The following is a 26,104-nucleotide window of genomic DNA, read 5'->3' as shown; positions in this document are numbered from 1 at the left end:
ACTGCTATAGAAGTTTAGTTATCCGGCCGACTGACCCTCCGTCCATCTTTCTGACTGTCATATGGGGGAAATTTCAGTTATTTAGTCCGTAGTGCTCTATGAGAAATGTGTTTTCATCTTTTGATATTTAAAATAGAAGGCTAATTTTATTGCCAAAGATTTTATATTGATGAGCTTCGCTACAATTGGATATTGTAATTTCTGATATAATTTTTTTGAAATACTACTATATAACTTGATAAGTCATCCATTTATTTGCAAAAAATGGAAGTTGTTCAAAGTAATAACATTTGCAAATAAAATTGATTGACAAGAATTGCAATTTTAGAAGGTAACAAATGTAAAGCTTATAGTATATTTTATCAATTTGTAAATTCATGTATTAAATACGTGAAAATTAATTCTGATATGCAAGGGCGTTCAAGCTTTTTATTTTGAGGGTGAAACAAAATCTGAAATGGGGGGGAAATTCAAGTTTTAGAGGGTGAGGTTAACATTTTTTGTTTAAAATGTTAAAATTATAAATTACCTCATTTATAAAACCAAGAAATTTGAACAATGGCATAAAACATCAAGTTTTGAAGTGGTATAATTTTTATGGGGGGTAAAATCTAATAAGTTCTAAAAATTTAGTGGTGTAGTAATAACCCTCCCCCACCCCTTGGACGACTAATTGCTTTTTTAATTTGTATGTATTAACTTAGTAAATATATGTTATTATAGTTTATCACACTTTAAAAATTTCTAAACCACAGAAATAAATCATGGATATAGCCATAGGAAAATTAAGAAATAACTACATATGTCTAGTTCAGCATAGCTTTTCAATATTCTCCCTTTTATATCATGATGACCGAAGACCCAATATACCGATAATGTACGTAAGTTTTAAAAGTACAAGGCCAAATATGCACTAATATTCACAAAGTTAAATCTTATTATTAAAAGGGAAGCTTTTCTATAATTGGGGTAGGTCCGTCCGTACGTCCGTCCGTCCGTAACGGATAGCTTTTTTCGTTAATTTAGACGTGTTAGAATTGTCCTATCGATTTCAAAATTTGCATGGTGATTCCATTAGTAGTTAGGTACGATTTAGAAAGCGTAGCAACTCTATAATCATTACCAAAATGTCCGTACGTCCATTTTAAACATGTTGATTTTTTTTCTTTTTTAAATAGCTTTTTTCGTTAATTTAGGCATGTTAGAATTGTCCTATCGATTTCAAACTTTACATGGTGATTCCTGTAATAGTTAGGTACGTTTTAGAAAGCGTAGCAAATCTATAATCGTTACCAGAATGTCCGTACGTCCATTTTAACAACAAATTTTTATGTGATATAATAATCTGATTGATCTGATTTTTGGAATACTGATTCCTAGGACAACAAAGTACAGTGTTATCAGAGAAGCATCTCTTTAATCAAGTACTAAACATTTAAGAATAACCATAATTATAATTTTGTTTCGACTGTTATACATTTATATTCTGATTATTCAGTTCTGACACTTACAAGTGTTATTATTCATTTGTCCTACCATTTCTGAGTTTCGCTTTTATGGATATTGTCTTCCTGGTTTTTAAACTTTTGTTATAGTTCATTTATTTATCGCTTTATCTTCAATATAAACTAAGAAATTCTGAGTTTCTAGGCTGTCATAAAAATTCCCTATCTTGTTCTACATATTAATTGATTATAATTATTGATATTTTAGTTAATCAGTTTACTTTATTGTGATAGCTTCAAATATTTAAAAGACAAACAGTTTAGAAACAGATATTCTAATATAAATATGCACAGGGTTTTGCAATCCCGGTTTAACCAACAGGATGGAATACAGGCATCATCATCAATACAGGGTTTTATATTATTGTCAGGGGGTATAGGTGGGTAGTAAGGCCTGAAACTGAATGCAATATTTGGCAGTTTTTTTATTGTTTAAAGCAAAATATTTTAATTATTGAGCTAACCTGAGTTTAATGTAAAAAATTACTGCAGATCAACAATTATCTTTTATAAAATTTTTGTTTTAATACTACTCGACATGTTTGTCTTTATGGCATCAGAAAATATAGAAGTAGCACAGTTGTGGCAAAAAAGGTAGTCTTTTTCAATAATCAATTAGTTGATAAGTAATTATCAATATAAATTTATGTTGGAATACATTTTCAGAATATATTAAACTATACAGAAAAACATCGTTATAAATGAATTGGCTACTTTTGTTAGCTGTTTTTGGGCTAGCTGCCTCAGTCCAACCGCTAGACAATGTTTTAAATCACAAACAGCCGCTGGAAAAAGCATTCAGACATGTTCATGAAAAGGCACAATTATTTAAAAATGATTTAGAGCACTTCCAACCATCCAAACATGTGAAACCATATTTAAAAGAAAATGTAGACATCAAATTGTTAAATAAAGTAAGTGTTTAGCGGTGCTTTCCCTTAAAGTGCCTATTGCGCACTGACACTCCGTCCCCTCTCTTATTTTTTATTAAAAATAAGGGTGGGGTTATATTTTTATTTTCCTATGCCCAACACTGCAATGCCCTAATCTTAATTTATCCGATTGATTTGATTTTTGGTATACTTATTCCTAGAACATCAAAGTACAATATTATAAGCAAAGCATCTCTATAAACAAGTCTTAGAAATGTAAGTATGTCCCTTAACATTATCCTGTATTTAAGCAGTTTTTTAACAAATTTACTCAAAAATTTGTTTTGAAATTATACATTTGTATTATACGGAATCAGTTCTGACACTATACAAGTGTTAATGTTCGTTTGTCCTACTGTTTCAGAGCTTCACCTTTATGGCTGTTGTCATCCTAGTTTTTATAAAAGGCGAGATATGGTCGGGGGTGCCGGTTAGGCATGCTCGACTAGGCATTTTGAGTGTAATCCTCTATTTAGCTTTTAATATTATTTATTGAGTTAGTGTAGCATTTGATCTACTGAATTTATTTTAAACATCTTGATTTTGTATTGTAATCTATTTGATTTCTTTTCAATAAATGAAAAGAAATTTAAATTAAAATGTGTATTTAGTTAATCAACTTATAAAATTATTTCTATTTATGTTTAATTTTGTAAATGATTGATTTTATGAAATTTTTATTGTTTTATTTTTATTTTTGATAATGCTTTAAAATCTTTATCCCTTCCCTTCCAGTGTACTTGAGGGATAAGACAATGGATGAAAAACCAATTCTGTAGATTAAGGTTATTAGTGGAAATGTTTTGGCACTTCTGACCTTTACAGCTCAATTATTTTTTTATAAGAGATCTCAAAGTGTTTTTAACCAACGAATGCTAAACAAAAACAATAATATCGTTTGCTTGATATTCTTTTTAAGCTAGACCTATCATTTTGTTTGATTGACCATCTAAAGTAGTAAATCTATTGTGAAACATAAAGATCAAGGTTCCAAACCACAAAAAATAGAAATAGCTGCACTTTCTTTATTATTTGAAACCACAAGGTTTTTTTTTATATTTTATGTTACATACAATTACACATTCAATTCAATGCTAACTTATTCATGATATTTTTTTCAGCATAGCTACTTAAAATTAGATTTTCCATAACTTTAGATTTAGAAAGAATGTGTCCTAACTTTTGTGATTGTTTTAAAAATAGATAGTCGGTGGTTTTAGTAAGTAATAGATGTAAAATTATCCATAGAATTTAGATATGCAATCTTTTTTTGTAGACCTCTTATTTTTGAAGTAATTTAAGTTTTTTTTAAAGTTGGTTTTAAGGTACTAAAACGCAAAAATTCTTTAAATAAGATTACTCTAGAATAATAATTGCAAGTAATTATACTGTACACTTAAAAGCTTAAATAAAGTTTAATTTGTCATTGTAAGTAAGGTCTAAACCTGTTCCTAAACAGACAATCCATCTTTTCGGATTTTTTTGCACACAGGAGGGTTTAAATTTTAGTCTTATGCGCGGCTTTCGAGCACTTCTTGTAAGATAATAAATAAACAAGGTAAGGTTTATAAGACACAATTCAAAAATATAAATGTATTGGTATTTTATAACTTTTATTACTTTATGTATGATCGTATATTTACAACTTTTATGTTGTTAATTAGTATTGAAAAACGATTAAATGTTCGTTTTTTTTCAGGTAAAGGAAGCAAGATTAGTTTCTGGCCATAACAAACAAAAATTACCAGCAACAGTTGAAAATAATTATAAGCTAAACCAAAGAAAAATCCCTCAAAAATGGAAAAAAATCTGGAAGCAACAGAAAAATGAAATTTCTAAAGGTATATTTATCCTAATATATTTCTTTATTGGCTTCAATTAAAAGAAGAGGTTGCATCAATTAAAGTCTGATAGTCAATAGTTTAAACAATAAACGTATATGTATAGATGTATAATCCAGACAACTAACTGCCCCCATTGGTGGAGACCTTTTTTGTCTGCTAGCAAATTTCTTTCTGCTATTTTTTGGGGGACTAAGCTGTGTTTATATTTCCAACGCTATTAGCTGATTTCGAAGACTCAATTAATTTACTTTAATGTGTAAACTGTAGATGATTAAATTCCCTCCACAGATTATGACGTCATATGATAGAATAGCCAGCTTAAATTTTACCATTGGTCAATTACAGTGTATTCTGTTCTTTCATTGGCTATTCTATTGTATCACAGTTATGGAATCTCGACCACAAAGATTTTTTTATCCAATCTTGACAAGTGAGGTATTTTTGGAAAGAGGAATATGCATAGAAAACGCCTATGTAAATTAGAAAATCTGCAGAAATCATATTTGCAAGTTATTTGATTAAAATGCACTTTTAGGTTTACTCATTACCAAAGTTGCACATAAAAACTTTTTTTATTAAGTTATTAACAAAATAAATTCAAATCAACAATTAGGCGTTTTTTATAATGCAGTAAACTATTTTGTAGTTGGTTTTTTGGCATTTATTTTGTTTAATTACTACATAAAAAGAGTTTTTATGCACTACTTTGGTAATTCTTAAACCTAAAAGTGCAATTAAATCAATGACAGTGTTGAAAAAACTTATAACATGTTTTATAGTTGTATTGGTATTTGATTTATTTTTGTACCAGAACATTTTTATAGTTATTTAAAATGATTCTATCTAAAAATTATCAATTCGTATTATGTTTTTGATTTGATTTTGAAGAATTAAGCTTATTTTTTTTCGTTCGCTTTTATAAAAATCTATTGCAAATCACAAAACCTTGTTCGTTGTTTATACAATAAGAATTTTTAAGTTTTGATAACATTTTAATATATCTGTATTAATTTTGTTATTTTTGTTTCAGTGCCCACAATTTCATAGTGGTATTGTCAATAAATACACTATTTGTAACTGCACTCGTGTTTGTTCATGCAGGAAGTAGTGAGGTTTTGTGCTTCTGCACTTTAAGATCTTGTATACGGCCACATCAGCCATGTACCGAAACAATAGTTTTGATCATTAATTTTATATACATTTATCTGATATGTATATCAAAATCAAAGAGAACTATTTTCTTTAGATTTTCATACTTTGCAAAAATGTCTTGGTTACTTTTTGCCCCTTATTTGCTCTAAAAAGGAGTCTATATCTGATTTTTACATTAAGAATGATAGATTTTATGCCAATTATTGTGTTTACATCAAGAAAAAACATATTTTTTGTTCCTATACCTTTTTTTATCATAAAATGTGAGAAACTGCTTTTTTCATATATAAGGTGAAAAAAGTAACACTAAAGAAATTTTTTTTGCCTTAATTATGTTCTAAACTTATAGATAAACACATTTCATAAAAAGATTTTTTTTTAAATCTGTCATTTAAGGCATGAAATAAATTTTGCCAATTAACATTGCAGATTTTTGCAAATAACTTGCAAATATGATTTCTGCAAATTTTCTAATTTGCATAGGCGTTTTCTATGCATATTCCTCTTTCCAAAAATACCTCACTTGTCAAGATTGGATAAAAAAATCTTTGTTGCCAAGATTCCATAACTGTGGTATGACAGTCATAATCTGTGGAGGGACTTTAATTATCTACGTGTAAACTTAGTACTTTTATAATTCTTACAGGTTAAGATATTGGATTTTTTTTGTTCTCTTTTGTGACATAAATTTTGAGTATTTTACAGCTTGCCCATAGTTTAATTTTTATAAAATAAAATATTTTATTTTTCTGAAAAAGCTAAATCAATCAAATAACTGGAGCTTTTCAGGCAAGACAGGTTGTGATTCTGGATTTTGTTTATCCTCCAACGAAGCATGCATGGCAAGAATTCCTGGTGGAGCAGATGTTACATTTATCAGCTCATTTAATCAAACTTACAATACCATTGGTTGCGCTGAAAGATGTGAACAGGTACATTTTATAATGTTAAGATATGATTAGATTTTTGAATTTTTGGAAACAAAATTGGATTATTATTTTTTTGTAAAGCCTCTTTGTCTTAAAATGCTCAAGCAATTTAAAGTTACTAAGGGAGGAAGGGAATTTTGAACTGTAAATTAATTACCCATTGTTTACATTGATAGGGTTGGGCCGGATACTTTTTTGGCCGGATACCGGATATCCGGCTGATTTCAAATGCCGGATATCCGGCAAATATCCGGTTATCCGGCCAAATTACCGGATATTCGGCCGGATACCCGGCCAAATTACCAGATATTAAAGTAGTAAAAAAAAAATGTCTTCAGAAATCTTATATAAATTTACATAAAGTTAAACTTATTCAGAAAAAATGTTCTTCTAGCTTCAATAATAAGAAAATTATAGCCATTTAAGATTTTAAAAAGCAGAGATTTTTGGTGTAAAGTATAAAAAATTATAGAGCCGGATATCCGACCGGATAGTTTCAATATCCGGTTTCCGGCCGGATATTGAAAATGGCCACACCGGATATCCGGCCCAACCCTATACAACCACATAATCTAATTAGTTTACATAGAAATTTTGAGTACTTTTGATTAATTTTTATTGTTTGGTTCCAACCTTGAAGAGTCTATACTTTTCGACCAATAATTTAGGGGGTTGGAGTACCAAAACCAATCTGAAATTTAGAAAAAAGTTACTGAAAGTTTAAAGCCCATTTTGATTAATTCCTGAATTTGAATATTATTTTTCTTTATTATTATAAAATTATTAAAGGTTTGCATGCTAGCAAAGATGTAAATTTAGTTTTCTTCCCTGTCGTGACAACGCCTCTTAAGGGCATTGAGTCGTATTTTTACAATAGCTTTTCCCCTATATCTAACCCCTGCGGAGGGATCTAACCTTGTGGGACAAGCATCTAACCTAACCTAAAATAACCTTAATAATCAAAAGCTACTGTGAAAATACGACGAAACGCCCCTAAAAAGCCGTTGTCACGAAAGGGACATTGCCCAAATTTTCTTTAGAATCCGAACTGTACATCCTGGACATGGTGGGGAAAACAGAATTTCTGTGAAATATTCTCTGAATGTAAATCCAAAGTTCATGGATGTTTGGATTGCCAATCAGGACCCAGGTATCAATCTCATGGGGAAATTATATAATGATAGATGTGCCTATATTCAAGAAACTAACCAGGACTAATGTAATGCTTTATTAAAAATATTTTTGGGGAATTTTTTTAAAATTCTTAAATCATATTTACACACACCAGGATTCATGTACAGTCATGAAAATTTACCAATAAAATAATTCAAGAATTAAAGTTTCATAATTTTTATCAAATGCTTTGCCAAGGTCTAGAAAATGAAGCCTTTGATACATCTTTAATTTATGTTCTTAAAAAGACCTAGATGAAATTTTTTCTTATATCTCACTCAACTTTTACTTTAGGTTAGAACCTAGGTGATTTAAATCTTTTAATTAATGTAATTTTTATAGATCATGTGGATTGTGGACATCAACAGATGTGATTCTAACTGGAGGGCTTGGAGGTCATGATCCTGATTACCCTAACTTAGATAATGTCACCATGATTGGTAGGTCATATCATTATACAGTTTAAAAAGATTAGTTATTAATTTCAATACATGAATTTTCATGATGTTTTTAAAAGCGAAGCTTTTCTATAATTAGGGTAGGTTCGTCCGTACGTCCGTCCGTCTGAGATAGATAGCTTTTATTCGTTAATTTATGCATGTTAGAATTGTCCTATCGATTTCAAACTCTGCATGATGATTCCAGTAGTAGTTGGGTACGATTTAGAAAGCGTAGCAACTCTATAATCATAACCAGAATGTCCGTATGTCCACCATTTTAAACATGTTGACTTTTCTACTTTTTTAACAAGAAATTTTTATGTGATCTAATTATCCGTTTGATCTGATTTTTAGTATTTTGATTACTTGGACAACAAAGAACAATATTATAAGCAAAGCAACTTTAAAGTTAAGTCCTAAAAATGTAAGTATGTCCATAAACATTATCCTGTTAATGTCTTGTTGTCCTACCATTTCAGTGCTTCGCTTTTATGGATGTTGTCATCCTTGTTATTATCTAAAACTTTTAAATGTTATGATATAAGTAGTGTAGCTATTTATGCACTTTTTAGGAGATAATGGCACAGTATCTACAACTATGGTGATGCCTAGGCATAGATGGGGACATGTGTCTGCATTCATAGGTATATACTTTTTTGGACAATGCAGCTTTCTTATCCCAGCCCCCATTCCTGCTTTTTGATGTTTCTTGATATGTATTTCTCAGTTTTTCAAAATTTCTCTTTTTAGGTTTTACCCTGTATATATGTGGTGGAAGTACAGAATTGGCTGGCAACATTGCTCCTAATGATACTTGTGACACTTTTGATGCTGGCTCCAAGTAAGTTTTTGTTAATTCATGACAGAGACAGTTATAACTTATCCCTGTATTAAAGTAACATGATGTCTATTTGTAATGATTTATACAGAAAAATCAGCATTTTGAAAAAGAAAATGTGTTTTGTTTTGCTCACCATCAAAGTCGTCTTTAGTGTTCTCTACTTTTAAAGATACAATAAAACAATATCCATAATTGAAATAAGATTAACATTATTTACATAAAATATGAAGGTACCTCACATTTGACAAAAAAAATTATCCTTTATGTAGACTTAAACTATCGGTAGAAAAGTTGGACACTGGTATTTTGTAATATCACATTGAGCTGTAAATTAAACTGGTACCCAAGGGGCTTAAAGAATTTAGTATTTTCATCGAATCTAGATTGTTCTGCCCAAACTTTTTCACCAACAATTTTAATCTAAAGAAGAGGTCATTTTGTTATCATCTTTAGGGATATACATAAATTAAACGTCCATTGTCTTATCCCTGCAAAAAAATGTTTGATTGGAAGGTTATTGGAGAACGTTAGTTTTAAGAAACACAAATAGAAGTAATTTGGTAGGGGGAGAAAGTCAATCAGAAATCAGCCACGTGACGTCTTAAAAATAAGGGAGATGAGAGAAGAAGGGGGAAAGAAAACCCCTAAAAAAGATATGGATAATCCCTCATTTTTATGACGTCACATGGCTGATTTTTGTGTGACTTTCTCAACCTACGTGAATTTATTTTATTTTTCAGGTATGGAAAATGGGTAACAGGACCTTCCCTCCAGGTTCCCAGACACGCAGCCGCCGCGGTAGAATTATTTGGAAGAATGTATGTCTTTGGAGGAATTGGTTATGATGGAGGATACCTGGATACCTCTGAAGTTTTAGAACCTAATCAAAACATGTAAGTTTTTATTTTAGATTAATGCCGCAAAATTAAATATTAAAGTTGGAGTAAAACTTGTTTTTTACGTAATTGAAGGGAAGTGGGTAAGAAGGAGAGAAAAAAGAGAAGGGGGTTGTGGGGAAATTTTCCTTTAGAAATTGTTTGTCAGAATTACATTCCCCTTTCCCTGACTATTATGTCATAAAACTTTGAGAACTATTACAATTAACACTCCATTGGCCCCCTCGCACACTAAATATATTTTTTTAGATGGACGGAATTTGAGAAGCTGCCGTATGGGGGTGTAGCTGGTCTTTGTGCTGTACCTGTCTTTGATGGAATATTTGTGGCTGGAGGTCAAATTCAGGTAACAATTTTCAGCATCATAGTTATTCTTGCACAATTAAAAGCTTAATCCTTCTTTTTGTTTGTTTTATCTCTTTGTATATCTGTCTGTATTGCTGTATATCTGAATGTGTGTATGTAAGTCATAGAGAAAATAATAAAAGAGAGAAATCGAGGTATTTGGAGGAATAAAATAGGCAGTGGGCCTAGAGGCCTATATAGAGCAATTGCCGCGCTGAATTTTTAATGTTATTCCACCACTTTTCAAAATGGGAATATCTTAAAATTAAATATAATTTCAAGACAATTATAGTTGCTGTTTGAAGCATAAATCTAATTTTTATAGGATGATATAGAAATATTTTGAATTATCATCCATTCTGATGAAACCTAATGAAAGAATATAAAATTATCATTATTAATTTTTCATGACTTTGCTACTGACTTTAATCATAACACTCATTATTAGCTTATAAGATTTATATTGCAGTCTATCTAACTTATATTTTTTAATAAATAAACGTTTTTACAAATTTAATATGAACATTTGATTGTAAATTATAATAATCAGTTTTTCAGTGCCATCTAGCTTTGGATATAGAACTAGAATATCAAAGCATTCATCAATTTTTATTTTGCCTGTATTTTTTCTTGTTTTGGATTTTTGTCACTAAAGGGCCAAACCCTGAGGGGTAAATAACATCACTTGAAAATGTTAAAAATATTGTAAAAACGAGTATTGTCTGAGAAAGAACATAGATAGCATTACAGATTATTCACTTATTTAAATTATTCAGTTATGAAATTTTTTATTTAATATTTAGCCTTAGTTTTAATGTATGTCTTTGAAGTAGACAACTAGCGAACCTGGTGGCTGAGAGCTAAACTATTAATTTTTTATTAGTAAACATTTAAAAGTTTTATCATGTTAATTAGATTTAAATATTACATTTAGGCTAATTTGAAAAAAAATTTATTTTTGATCATGAAAGGTGAACCCTCCTATTTTTAAACTAGGCGAAACATACTTTTCTGCTGCACTAAGACCGCCCACGGCTGTTTGTTTTTTAAGATTCTAAATCAAATTGTATTTTAAATATTTTCTTTAATTTTTTTAAAACATAATAAATTACAGAAAAATGATAATAATTAATAAGATAAAATTTTTTTATTTTTTTTTACATATATGGAATAGGTTATGATTAAGATACAAAAAGCCGCGGACGGTTTAGATAAATAGCAGACAAATTATTTTAGTAGGGGGGAAGTAATATTTTACAATGAAATTGGGGTGAGTATTCATCCTCTTATTCTTTTTCCTTATGATGTAAGTACATATGTCTGTTTGTTCTGTCTCTACATGTATATCTGTCTGTAGGTCTGTTTTTTCGTTCGTATCTCTTTCTGTTCATCTTTATACCTGTCTACTGTCTGTCTTTTTGTGTGTATATAAGTATATTTGAATGATTTAATATCTAGGATGCTGTTGTAACAAATTCTGCCTCAATATACAACCTAACAACAAGTCAATGGGTAGACCTACCTCCAATGAAATACTCAAGAGCTTATCATGGTTGCTCCACTCTTAGACAGTAAGGCTTAGCTGTCGATTATATGAAAGTAATAGAATATTTGTTTACAAAAGAAATCGCCCCTCAAAAAAAGCCGAAAGTTTTTTTTGGCCAATTCAATCTCGATTTCTAATAAAATGCTTAAACTATTTTGCTTGCATTTGCATTTTGTTGTTTTATATAATAGTGTTTTTTTCCTGTTGCTTATAATTGTTTAAATTTCATATGTAGATTATAATATACTAGCGGCTACGCCCCCTAGTGGCCTCTAGGGGCACTTGAGGAGGGGGGATTTAAATTTTATAACCCAATTTCTTATTTTAGATTTTAAAAGAAAAAGTAAAAAAATGAGGGGGGGTATCTTTTTTTTGAGGGTTGGGAGGTGCTCCCTTCGATTTTAATTTTATTTAAAGAAAATTATTTTTTTTTTTGGGGGGGGGGGGAAGAGTGGGGTAATTTTCTTCTAGAGGCGATTTCTCTTGGGAGGGTTATGGTACCCTCCCCAAAAATATTTATAAACCTTCCCGGGACCTATGAGAGGCTACTCTGTTAAGGGGAACCCGATCGATTCTGCGGTTAGCGAGATCCTTTGGTACAAACAGACACACAGATACACAGACAAACATCCTTTTACTTTATTATAAGGACTATTACAAAACATATTCTATCTGTTAGCAATATTTGTTTTGATTTAGAAATGGATTATTTGCAAGTGACCATCTTATTATTGTATCAGGAGGTAAACACAAGTATTTATATAATATTTATTAAAAGCGAAACTTTTCTATAATTAGGATCGGTCCGTACGTCCGTCCGTCCGTCCGTCCGTGCGTAATGGATAGCTTTTTTGTTAATTTAGGCAAGTTAGAATTGTTCTATCGATTTCAAACTTTGCAAGATGATTCCTGCAGTAGTTAGGTACGGTTTAGAAAGCGTAGCAACTCTATAATCATTACCAGAATGTCCGTACGTCCATTTTAAACATGTTGATTTTTAACTTTTTTAACAACAATTTTTATGTGATATAATCATCCGATTAATCTGTTTGGAGTATTGATTCCTGTTACAATGAGTCACAATATTACAAGCGCAGCATCTTTATAATCAAGTCCTAAAAATGTCAGTATGTCCTTAAACAGAATTCTGTATTAAAGAAGTTTTGCAACAAATATAAGTATAATTTTGTCAAAACTTTTATATTTTCATTTTGTAAATTCAGTACTGACACTCTATAAGAGTTAATGTTCGTCTGGCATACCGTTTCAGAGCTTCGCTTTTATGGATGTTTAATCCTTGTTTGCATCTAAAAATAAGAAAAATTTTTAGGTCTCTAAAGGGATAAGATAATGGCTAATAAATTAATGTACATGCCAAATGATGATGCACAAAACTACACCTTCTGTAGATTACAATTAATGGTTGAAACGTCTGAACACTAAACTTAATAAAATACTCTAAAGTTGTTAGTCAACTAATATGTAAACGTTATTATAAAATCTTTGGGGACTAGTGTAAAAAACAGCCCAATATACCCTTCCTCCAAGGTGATTATAGTTAAAAAATCAAAATTGTTTTAGGATTTTTGCAGCTTTATAATGTTTGATGTTGATTTGATCATATTTTTTGTCTGTCCTTCAAGATCTCGGTAACCACAATGCTGTGTCAGATTTTCTTTTTAGGGAAGCTTCACATCGAGCTCTGAATGTTTTCAGTCTATTTTATTTTTAAATTTGATTATTAAAATGCTCTTTTTGTGTCCCTTCGTTTCTCTTATAATTTCGAGCCCCGATGCAAAGAGCTCAGATGGTATATTTAGCACTTTTAATGTCCCTTTTCACCTAACTGCTAGGGGCTGGTGGCTAATATAATATACATTTCTTAAGGTCTTGGATATCCAGATCCAGACAATGTGGATGGTACTCTTTCATTGCTCAGTTCCGTAGAATCTTTCTGCTTAAAGTAAGCAAACTTCGCTTATTCTAATTTTTCACTTTCTTAATTTTAACAAAGATGACAACATACATCTAAGCACGATAAACATGGATTGTCAAGCGGACAAAGTGAATTTATGTAGCAAATTAAACACTAAAAAGAAAGAAAAAGAAAGAAAGACAAAAAGGGCAGTATGATAGAAAAGGATAGAAAATTACAAAAATATTTAATGGGCTATTTTTCCTGAGATACTCAACTTTTTCTTGCTTTTTTATAAGGATACTAGTGGCTTCGCTCTAGCCTCTAGGGGCTTTGCCCCAAGAGATAATAAAAAAGGTTATGGTGAAATTCGTAAAAAACAAAACAAAACAAAAAAGACTAAGGATATCTCCTACAAAATTTTAAAAAAATAAATAAATAAAAAATGGTTTTTGTTTTTGGGGGGGTTGGGGGTGTCCCACCCCCCAAGAAAATAGCCTAAAACAACCACAGGACCAGTAGGTATATTCCCTGAAGAGTAGAATCCGATCGGTTCAGTGGTTACCGAGATCTTAAGGGACGGACGGACGGACAGACAAACAGACGGAAGGACAGACAGACAGACGGAAGGACAGACAGACAGACATCATTCTACTTTGTATTATAGATATTATTACTATTGGTACAATTAGGAGATTGTTGATGTAGCGTTTTACATTTGTTTTCAGAACCTGGACCTGGGCACAAGGGGTACCGTTACCAGAGGCGCGGGCCTACCATTCCATGATTAATAATCAGGATAGAGTCAGGTAGTTTTCTTCAGGGATCTTAGGGGATAAGACAATTGACGATATATTATAGAACACTCTAAATTATAAAAAAAAGGATGGCAACACCCACAAAAGCGAAGTTTAGAAATGATAGGAAAAATTATATTAACACTTGTAGAGTGTCAGAACTGAATGATCAGAATATAAATGTATAAAAGTCATAACAAAATTATAAGTAAATTTGTTGAAAAACTGCTTAAATACAGGATTATGTTTAATGACATACTTACATTTTTAGGACTTGATTATAGAGACGCTCCGCTTATAACATTGCACCTTGTTGTCCTAAGAATCAGTATTCCAAGAATCGAATAATTATATCACATAAAAATATACTGTTAAAAAAATAAAAATCAATAAGTTTAAAATGAACGTACGGACATTTTGGTAACTATTATAGAGATGCTAAATCCTGCCTCACTATCACAGGAATCACCATGCAAAGTTTAAAATCGATGGGACAATTCTAACATGCCTAAATTAACGAAAAAAGCTAACCGTTACGGACGGACTGGCAGACGCACAGACCGACCCTGATTATAGAAAAGCTTCGCCTTTAAAAATTCTGGGTTATAGTCCCTTTCGTGGCAACGCACCTTAAGGGGCGATTCTTCGTATTTTTCACAGCAGCTGTTCTCCTATTTCTAGCCCCTGCGGTGAGCTTTAACCCTGCGGGGCCAATTGCCTAACCCTGTGGAGTAACCACCTAAACCAATATAAACTAACCTAACCTAAAATAACCTATAAAAAGCCATTTTAAAAATACGACGAATCGCCGCTTAAGGAGCGTTGACACGAAAGAGACTATTCCCAAATTCTGAAAGTTAATGATGGTAAAGATTGGATACTGGTAACTAAGCAAGATTTGAAGTTCCTTAACAAAGAATGAAAGAACGTGTTTATAAACGTGGCGTAAACTTAATCTTTTCTTATAATTTTAATCTACAAAAAAGAGTAATTTTTTATTACAATTTAGATAGCGTAGCAACTCTATAAAGACAGTATGTAACAAAAACTTTATGGCTTTTAAAAAAGCATTATTTTATATGATATAATTATTCTGTTCTCTTTTTTAAAAATTTGGATGATTCCTATAAGTATTAGGAATTATGTTTTAAGTGGAGTAGTTCTACAAAGAGGTTTTAAACTTGTGTAATGTTCATATAATGTATTAATAAGGTCTTTTGGGATACATTTTTATGAAATTTAAACTTCAAAATACTATTGAATATTAAATTCGTTTTTTCTTTTTATTTGTTAAGTAGCGGCTAGGCCCCTAGAGGCCTCCAGGAGCACTTGAGGAGGGGGGAGTTGAATACCAAAACCCACTTTTTAAATTTAAATCTTTTTTAAAAAGTAAAAAAAAATTGGGGAGGGGGGAGGGGGCGGGGTAATTTTTTTTATTGGCGATTTCTTTTGGAAGGGAAGTGGTACCCTCCCCAAAAATAGTTATAAACTTTTCCGGTACCTATGAAAAGCTACCCTTTAAATGAGAATCCGATCGGTTCAGCGGTTAGCGAGATCCTTCGGCACAAACTAACATCCCTTTACTTTATTATGAGGATGTTGGTTTGCATTGCACTCTGTTTGTTAAGCTTCGTATTTATGGTTGTTGTTATCCTTGTTCAATAAGTACTAATCCGAGTTGAAATTGACGACTTTAACTTTCAATAGGAAGCTAAAAATTTATTAGTAGCGAAGCTACTCTATAATTCACTTTGTCCGTCCGTCCGTCAGTCAGTCCGTCCGTCCGTCCGTAACGCTATGGGGGAAATGGGATTTACTCAGCTCCTATAAAAGATAGAATGCTGAAATTTTTGGACAACATTCCCATCATTAAGGAGCACAATTGACTATAAAACATCATTGGCGTTCGGACCGATTTTTAGCAGGTTTTAGGCTATTTTTATATTTTTCATATTTTTCTCCATATCTTCAGTGTTTATGGTCCGATTTTCAAAATTTTTCAGTTACAGATATCAAAAATAAATTTCCCGTCGTTTAAAGGAACAAACATGAAGGCCAGACTGCCTTTTCAGCAGGTTTTAGGCTATTTTTATATTTTTCACATTTTTCTCCATATCTTCAGTGTTTATGGTCCGATTTTCAAAATTTATTCAGTTATAGATATCAAAATTAAATTTCCCGTCTTTTAAAAAAAACAACCATGACGGCCAGACTGCCTTTTTAGCAGGTTTTAGGCTGTTTTTTTTATATATTTAACATTTTTCTCCATATCTTCAGTGTTTACAGTCCGATTTTCAAAATTTTTCCGTTATAGATATCAAAATTAAATTTCCCGTCTTTTAAACAAAATAACCATGACGGCCAGACTGCCTTTTTAGCAGGTTTTAGGCTATTTTTATATATTTAACACTTTTTTCCATATCTTCAGTGTATATGGTCCGATTTTCCAAATTTTTTAAGTTAAGGATTTAAAAATTAAATTTTTAGTCGTTTTAATAAAACAACCATGACAGCCAGACTGCCTTTTATCAGGTTTTTGGCTATTTTTATATGTTTTACATATTTCCCCATATCTTTGTTTATTTTGATGCAATTTTCAAACTTTTATGGGATATCTGTATCAAAATAATTTTTCCCATTGTTATGAGCATCTTTAATATAATTTACTTTGACCATCGTCATCATGCAAAATAAAACAAGGTTTCATGTTTATTTTATCCAATAAATCTATTCTTGATTTTAGTAAAAAACCTTTTAAATCTACCTGTACGTATTCCCATCGACTATTTTTTGTGCTTCGCTACTTATGGATGTTGTCATCCTTGTTAAGATATTTGTTGCAAAAGATAATTAAAAAATATTGTCCTATTTGCAAATTTAAAAATAAACATTTTCATTTTTTAGAGTCTATGGAGGAACTGTTGGAGACAAAATAGATGATCAGGTTTTTGACTATTTTAAGTTCTTTATCTGCCACATCAGTATAAGTTTTTAAATGTTCCTAAAATGAGGGAGATAAAGAGAGAAATGATGGTCACAAAAATGTATGAAATTATATATTGAATCAAAACTAACAAAATCTGCGAAAATGACATTGCCCTCACAGAGTTACGGACTTTCAAACTGACCAAAGGGCAGACGGACAGACAGACTGACAATATAAATTATAGAATAGCTTCCCTACTGAAAATGAATGCACAATCATAACACGTACTAATAATTGATTTGTAAGCATATACGTGATAAATTTATTTTTAAGTGTTAATGAATAGAATTATGTAACTAAACATAAAAATAAGCAATCAAATTAATAAGATTAATGATTAATGTTGTTAATCTAAGTATAAATATAACAATATAAAAGCATTTAATATCAAATACATTTAAACTTAAATAGCTTAAATACATTGGATAATGAATTGTTATCTATCTGTTACAGGCCTCAACATGGCATGTTTGAAATCGACTTAGAAACTCTAGCATGCCTAAATAAACGATCAAAGCTCTACGATACAGACGGACAGGCGTATCCTTAATGTAGAAAAGCTTCAATTGATTATTATCATTATTTTTTTTTTTTAGATTCTTGAACTTGTAGATGCCGTTGAATGGGTCCCTTTGCAATACAGGTGCTACAGACAATTCTTATTATTTTGTAGCGATGCTACTTTATAAGTGTTTATGCCAGTCTGTACGTACTTCTGTCTATCTCTTTTTAGTAGTGCAGATATTCTGTTATTGAGACGTACGTATGCATGTCTGTCTGCTTGTCCGCCGGTCAGCTACTTTTAAGTGTATATTCTCGGCTGCTATTAAAGATACACAGCTATTTTTTTTATAAAGATTCGTTCGACGAATAAGCATGAACTCTATAACCTAGTTGACTCAGTTGATCTGTCAGTCTGTAATGCCATGGAGGATGTCAAATGGGAAAAATATTTTTCTATTTTGCTATTTAAAATAGAAGACTTATTTTTTGTGAAAATTTTGCTGACAATTGCTCATTTACACTTTAGCTCTTCTTCTTCTTTTTAAAATCGAAGCTTTTCTTTAATTAGGGTAGGTCCGTCCGTACGTCCGTCCGAACGTCCGTCCGAGATAGTTAGCTTTTATTCGTTAAGTTAGGAATGTTAGAATTGTCCTATCGATTTCAAACTTTGCATGGTGATTCCTGTAGTAGTTAGGTACGATTTAGAAAGCAACTCTATAATCATTACAAGAATGTCCGTACGTCCATTTTAAACATGTTGATTTTTTTACTTTTTTAATAACAATTTTTCATGTGATAAAAACATCCGATTGATCTGATTTTTTTATTACTGATTCCTATTACAATAAGGTACAATATAATGAGCGGAGCTTCTCTATAATCAAGTATTAAAAATGTCAGTATGTCCTTAAACAGAATTCTGTATTTAAGAAGTTTTGCAACAAATTTACGTTGATATAATTTTGTCAAACCTCATATTTTCATATTTTGTATATTCAGTTCTGACACTCAACAAAAGTTAATGTTCGTCTGTCATATCGTTTCAGAGCTTCTCTTTTATGGATGTTGTCATCCTTGTTTTTTCCTTGTTTGAACTATTATTTTGTTTAGACTTTCAGAGCCCAGTAGAAGTTCAAGTGTCACAAGATACCCAACTGACTTAATAAAAAAGCCGTAATATAATACATAGCACTTTTTTGGTGGTTTACCTCAAAGTGCCTAGTCCAGCAGAGAACCCACTACCCCTATTATGAAATAAATTGTAAATATTTAAGGGGAAAGGGCAGTTTTTTCTGTGAGCCCTCTGCAGGGGGGGGGGGAGTTATATGCTAACTTGGCCCTTTGAGAGAAAGTACCATTTTTTCTATATTTGTTATCTATTTATTAGACAACTAAGTAGATACTAAAAATAGTTATCTTCAAAATGAATTTTCTTTTCTACTCTATTAAGATGTTATGATTCAAGTTAAAGTTTCAGTCGGCCTGTATATTCAAATTTTGTAATATGTAAAACGCTAAAAATTATTTTTGGTGAAAGCCTTAGTTCATAAACAGGTTCAGAATCTTACAATATTATTTCACCCTTTCTTAGCAACTTTACTGGTGTCCCAATGTAAATTTTGTGATTTTATTGTCAAATAGAAATGTTTGTACAAATTAAAATAGTTCCCCTATATAAAAAAGTCCGCCAATATAGTAATTATATTTATGAAATAGTCCGCCATTTATATTAAGCATGTTCTTGTAATTTCTTTGTGTTTTGTAATAATGTTATTTATTTATTTGTTGTTTGGAGAAATAAAGAAATTTGATAAAGTATGTAGTATTAAAGGCTTCTTGCTTTACCACTAGTCTTCATGAGAGAGTGGGGCTTGTCAGGAAAGTGGACCAAAACCACCCCAAGACATCTTAGATCTTTAGCTACTGACCAAGAAACTTGCCACTTTATACATGCGATTGCGCCCCTAGATACACATGAGGGAAGGATTTTAAAACAAGAGAAGGGTAGAGGTATTTTTTGAGGTTCGTGGTACCCTCTCCCAAAATAGTAATAAACCTTCCCTTGACTTATAAGATGATAGAAATTTCAGTGCTTAGCGAGAATATAAGATACAATTAGATAGACATACCCAGACAGATAGACATCCTGTTACTTTTATATAAGGAAAAGGTCTTTTTTGATAATGCTAAAAAACGTACCATAACCATATATGTAAAATATAGGCTTTACGGTAAAAAAGGCCTGGGTATTGTCTAGACTTTTATGGCTGTCTAAAAAAGGCCTTAAATGCCCATTTATTTAGGGATATTTGCAACAGACAACTTGCATATTTTACAGAGTTTTATCTAATGAGAGATTAGAATAGTACTGAAAATATATTTCAGCTAATAGTAGGTAAGGAGAGTTTTTGCAAAATAAATTAATAGGCGCAAAAAATCATACCAAACAGTAAATATTGCATGGAAAATATAGCAATATTTGCAACATCGACAATATAGGAACAGTATAATATAAAGGGAAACTTTTTTTGTCTGAAGCAAAAGTTCTCGGAAAATTCTTGGTTGTACTTCTTAGGAAAGCTTTATGAATGTCTATGGGCGATCTTAGGCTATTTTCCTATATTCTTCCGATTTTCCCTAGAAGCTAAGAGCAACGCTAATAAAATGATATAAAGTAGAACAATTTCTGTCTCTCCGTCCAACCAGGGATAAGGGATAGGAAACCTGGCCATTAATTAGGTCCCGGTCTAGATTCTAAAGGGATATTGCAACTATTACAAATTACTATCAAACTGGCGGACGCTCCCAAGTAGCTATCGCTCTAAACCAATAAGAATCGGCCTGTTTTTAACAACCAATCACCAATTGGCGAAAATTTTAGAAGCAGACAATTCTAGAAAAAATAATGATTTTGTCTGCTACTAAAAAATAAATATAAATGGTGTTAGATCACATTAGCTTAATTATTAAATCTGCTTAGAGTTAAACATTAAAAAAGGGCCATACAGAAAAAACAAAAATAACGGGATTATTTTTTGGAAAGAAGGTAGCTACGAATTTTCATTTGGTAGTTTATAAATTAGATGTTGTATTTTGAATTTAAAAAATTTAATACGGAATTGATACAACACCTAAACCCTAATATATGTACAATACAACACAGTACAAATCTATCACTAATTAATAGTATCCAAAGAACTTGATAGAATGTTACCCAAGTGCATATTAATTTATTTGTTTTGAATTTTAATTAGCAATGAAATTTTCAAATAAAATTTTTACTCATTAATAAAAATGCAAATAATACAAACTAAAATCTGTCTGAGGGAAACTAAACGATAGCTTTCTGACAGTTCAAATTACCAAAGTAAAAGATAAAAAAATTTTGGGAGAGAAAAAACTTCATTTTAACAAAAGCCATTAATATATAGGTTTATAAAAAGTTGTGTTTTTTTACTTTAAACTAGCTACCTGAATTTGATTCTATACTTTATCTACACACACACACACACAGCTTTTTTATTAGCGTTTTATACGAACCAATGCGCCATCCCAAAACTGGTTTATTAGGCTAGAAATAGGCCTAGGCCTGAAATAATATTTTCCTACGTTTCCCATCCCTTATCCCTGCGTCCAACTGACTAAGCAATACATAGTTTTACTAATGTGATAGATAGAAATACTCTAAAATTCCGACATTTTAAATCAAACTATCGATTTTAAACTTGAAGATGGATAATTATTTTTGTAACAATAAATGTAATTTAAAAGCGTAGCAATTCTATAATTTTTACTTGTTGATTTTATAAGAATTTGGCATGGAATTTTATATGATTACACTATTTATCTAACTATTTTTTTAAAAATACAAATCTTAGGTAACATGATTCATTTTCATAAACTAAAAAGGCAATTCCTAAAAATGTTAGTACGTCCTTAGACAGAATATTGTATTTTAGCACTTTTGCAAGAAATAGTTATAACAAAGCAACTTTATAATTACAACCCTTTTCTTTATGATGCATTCTTTTTCTTTCAATTTTAGACTCATTTATATCAAAATTATAAATAAATTCTTATTTTGATATTTGTTTGTCCGACTGTCTGTGTCTTCAGCTTGGCTTTTCTGAATGTTGTCATCTTTGTTCTATGTACTATATCTCTTCTTATTTGTAAAATTTCTTCTCTAAGACTTTGTCTTTTAAAATCTTAAAATGGCTATAAGCAAAGCACTTAAACTCTTCTATATCATTTTTTTTCATTCATACAAAGATTCTTACATTCTGCAGAACTGAAAAATGGGAGGGCAGATTTTTGATGATTAATTTTGAAAAAAGTACAGACAGAAAATATTAATATGTGCTAGGTTATCTTACACAGAGACGGACATATATCCGTATGTTAAAGTAACAGTAAAGTGCCTGTCTGTTTGACTGCAGCTTAAGATGTCGCAATTCGCCAATATTATTGTATTTTTCAAAGAAGATTTGTATAGGTCAAGGGGTGGTTTCTAACTATTTTAGGGGTTGGTAACTCCATCCTCACAGAAAAAACGCCTCTGGGAAAAATAGTTATTTAAAAACATTTTTTTCTTTTGAAACCTAAAATGGATAAAGGAGGATCGACTTACTGCCTTCCTTGAAGTGCCCCTAGAGTCCTCTAGAAATGTAACCTCTAATCCTTATAATAAAGTAACAGGATGTCTGTGTGTATTTACCGAAGAATCTCGCTAACCGCTAAACCGATTGGATTCTCCTTAACAGGGTAGCTTCTCATAGGTCCTGGGAAGGTTTATAACTATTTTTGGGGAGGGTACCAACACCCTCCCCAGGGAAATCGACGAAAATTTCCGCTAGTTATATTTTTAACTAGAAAAATAGAACAGTCAAAGTTTTGAACAGAAATTTGATAATTAATTGATGAACATCTTTAAAGATAATACATAAATTAACAGATTTGTAGAATCTGTTTGAAAAGTTTTTAAAGAATGAGAAAATATGTTTTTAAAACTTTTGGTACCAGAATAATTTACATTCCTATAACATTTTTTGACCCCTTTAATTTCAATCTAAAAGTATCATATTAAACGAAAAGTGAGGGGACCTTAAACTGTAAATTACACTGGTACCCAAAGTTTTTTACTCCGTTTTCGTTGGCTCATTAACTTTGGATACATTTATTAGATCTTGATTGGTTGGTGCAAACTAACAGTGTCCAAACTTTTCCGCAACCAATTTTAATATACAAAATAGGAATTTTAATGAACATAATGATTCATCTCTTAAGATCCATGGTTTTAATAGATTTTACAAATATTCATTCCTTTCCCGGATTATGTGCGTATGTGCGTGTTAGTGGGTTGGGGGCTTCCCTTTGGGCAAGGTGCATTGGTTTTTCAGACCTACACTGCCCTCAGCTATATATACTACTAGCGGCTACGCCCCTAAAGGCCTCTAGGGGCACTTTAAATGTTTTTTTTATTTAAAATATGTCTGTGTTAGGTTGACGTTTATGTTGCGTTGGAATCTCTTTGTAAAATCGAGAAGCGTAAAAACAATTTCGATTTTTGTTATTTCTCCTAGGAGGGTGGTGGTACCCTCCCCTAAAATAGCTATAAACCTTCTCGGGACTTATGAGAAGCTACCCTGTTAAGGAGAACCCGATCGGCGAGATCCTTTGGTACAAACAAACACACAAACAGACAGACATCCTGTTACTTTAGTATAAGGATATTAGTTTCATTAATATAGCTGAGTAGTTAAAATTATTCATTATATCTTTTCCAGTAAGGCTTAGAAACCGATTAATATCCGCTGGATTATAACCGGTTCTCTGCCATACTGAAAAATAGTACATTGCACAATATTACAAACAATTTTCCACTAATATCCAAATAAAAATCATAAAATCAATACCAGTCTTGTAAGCCTGGAACTTCGGCCCCTCGGGGCTGACAAAACTAATTTTGATTATATAATTTTTCATTTTAATATCTGCGGGGACCTATCTCTAATACGATGAGAAAATAACTAATCTATAGGTATATGCATGTACTATATTTAGTTAATTCCATTTTATGCTTGGGTAGTTGAATAAACAGATTTATAGTTTAGACAACTACCTCCCTTCCTTTTTCAAAGACCTCTTTCGTCTGCTTCTAAATTATTTTCTGTTACTTGGCTGTGTTATTATAAGCGATACCATTGGTTAATTTTCAATGACCCAATAGAAAGGTTGCACAAGGTGGTTGCGATGGGGAGATACAGTTAATATTTAACCCTTTCTCCCTCTAGTGTTTTATTCTAATGTTGAATATACAAATGATAAATAATGAAATTCAAAATTTGTTTTCAAATAAAGAACGGATCCTCTGTTCCTTACCATATATTTACTAAATATATATTTATGAATCTACGTGTTAGGCCTTTTTTAATTTCATATGTAAATTATTTAGGGCTTTTCAGGTAGTTTAGGATTGTATCTTATGGACGATATCTTGTGATTGACCAGTGGTGTGCAAGTTCTTCAATTAGTCTTTTATAGAGTTGTTCTTTTTTTATACCACAAAGACTACAATGGAGACATTTTATTATTTAAAAGAATAATTTTATAAATTTTCATTGATTTTTGATCGCAGATAATTAAAATATATGATTAATCCCTATTTCGTTGGCTTTAAAGGGTCTAGGGCCCGATCTAACAAAACAATAAAGAATAATAGCTTTCTTTTTATTAATTTCTTGTGTTGAAAATTGTAAAAAAAATTATACAATAAATGGTTCTTAATCGAAGTGAAAAATGCTTTTACTTACAACTAACAAAACAACCGTTATTGTCCGAAATGACCAACAAATTCTGTGGACACACAGATTGATAGACATGGCCATGCCAGACTGCGTGGCTCCAAAATAAATATCTTTTCAGAGATTTTTCATCGACATGGATCAGAAATTTACACAATAAGTTGGCTTATACTTTAATTCTGATTCTATGGTGTATATTTCAACTGACAACATCCATAAGTACCGAAGCTCAAAAAAAATAAAAAGATTTCATGAAAAAAAAACATAAAAAGTAGATGTCTATTATCTGAACATTTAAGTTTCATACTATTACACACAAAATTATGAAAATCAGACCAAAAAAATCATTAAATAAAATCTAGCTACTTGTCCTTTCATCTAAGGACACAAAAATCCCTTAAGAACACAGTAATAGTGTCTGACTGATTATGACGTAACAAATAAAAATTAGCCAATGAGAGGCCGTTATTGACCAATGGTAAAATTTATAGTGGCCTCTCATTGGCTAATTTTTTTTGTTACGTCATAATCAGTCAGACACTATTACTGTGTTCATCCCTTAAAGAACGACGGTGAATTTAGTATTAATGTTGTTATTTTTAACCACAAAAAATGTTGAAAAACGGATCACTTGCACCAAAGATATGTGGAAATCAGTTGCAAAAGACAAAAGCTATCATTAAGCAGTCAAAATGCTATGAATGTTATTTACTTAAAAATGCTCCATACTCATACTCTAATTATAGAGTAGCTTCGCAAATTTCAGAAAGAAAAGCCTCAATATAGGTTTACTTTGTAAGAGTTATAAGCCTCAGATCTTAGATTTCGCGCTTTAAGATAAATTTATCTTTATATTATAGCGAAATAAATAATCTTGCAAGCATCGCTTTTATCTTTTAGAGAAAAATAGTAAATCAAATAGCGAATACTAGCATCATCCTTCCAATATGACGCATGACCGCGTACGTCCGCGATAAATGGCATTTACTGGGACCTCACCTGAAGTAAAATCTAAAGGGGGAGGGGTAAAATGTTATGTATCTTAAAAAATTTTATTTGGAGGAAGGGGTTGACAAGTTACAACCCTCTCTCCACCCTCATTCTTGTTTTTAAGTGCTTTTATATGCTGAGCTTCTCTACTTATGCTAATCTTGTTTATTACTAGTTCTTGATAATAACGCAAACAAATCTTAATATCTTAGTTACATTTTTTTACTTATAACAAATTTTATACAAAATGCCACGCTATTCAATTTTTTAAATTAACTTTTTGATAAAAAATAGTTGTTTAAGAAATAAGACAATTGATTTAAACTAATTAATTTATTTATGTTTAATATAAAACAATAAAAAGTTACAATTTACACTTTAATAAATTTACCATGTATGATATTTTATTTACAATATTTTAAGTCAATTAATTTTATTTTTTACAGTATAGGTGACACAATTTTCCATTTTTCATTGTTCGATTTTCCACATGTAAAGTATCACCA

General features: G+C 31.1%; 1 protein-coding gene across 1 annotated transcript; it reads left to right on the top strand.

The window, feature by feature from the left end:
• The first annotated feature begins 2,131 nt into the window (after positions 1 to 2,131).
• LOC145324927 (uncharacterized) lies at positions 2,132 to 19,623 on the top strand. The gene is made up of 16 exons (XM_080167680.1): positions 2,132 to 2,419; positions 4,137 to 4,278; positions 6,223 to 6,365; positions 7,403 to 7,512; positions 7,878 to 7,975; positions 8,548 to 8,619; positions 8,726 to 8,816; positions 9,557 to 9,709; positions 9,962 to 10,058; positions 11,516 to 11,628; positions 12,303 to 12,346; positions 13,491 to 13,566; positions 14,247 to 14,327; positions 17,220 to 17,259; positions 17,898 to 17,944; positions 18,916 to 19,623. Exons 1-16 carry the CDS (start codon positions 2,207 to 2,209, stop codon positions 18,980 to 18,982), a joined length of 1,587 nt encoding a protein of 528 aa, XP_080023806.1. The 5' UTR covers positions 2,132 to 2,206; the 3' UTR covers positions 18,983 to 19,623.
• The last annotated feature ends 6,481 nt before the right edge of the window (positions 19,624 to 26,104 follow it).

The sequence above is a fragment of the Acartia tonsa genome, chromosome 7 (assembly GCF_053477335.1).
Source record: "Acartia tonsa isolate MP-2025a chromosome 7, ASM5347733v1, whole genome shotgun sequence".
NCBI classification, from domain to species: Eukaryota; Metazoa; Arthropoda; class Copepoda; order Calanoida; family Acartiidae; genus Acartia; species Acartia tonsa.
This window is presented reverse-complemented; position numbering and strand designations above follow the sequence as displayed.

Coding starts and splice junctions, on each gene's coding strand:
- LOC145324927 (XM_080167680.1), top strand. CDS start 2,207: ATGAATTGGCTACTTTTGTTAGCTGTTTTTGGGCTAGCTGCCTCAGTC. Junction 6,366..7,402: donor GCGCTGAAAGATGTGAACAG/GTACATTTTATA, acceptor AATTTTCTTTAG/AATCCGAACTGTACATCCTG. Junction 14,328..17,219: donor AATAATCAGGATAGAGTCAG/GTAGTTTTCTTC, acceptor TTCATTTTTTAG/AGTCTATGGAGGAACTGTTG.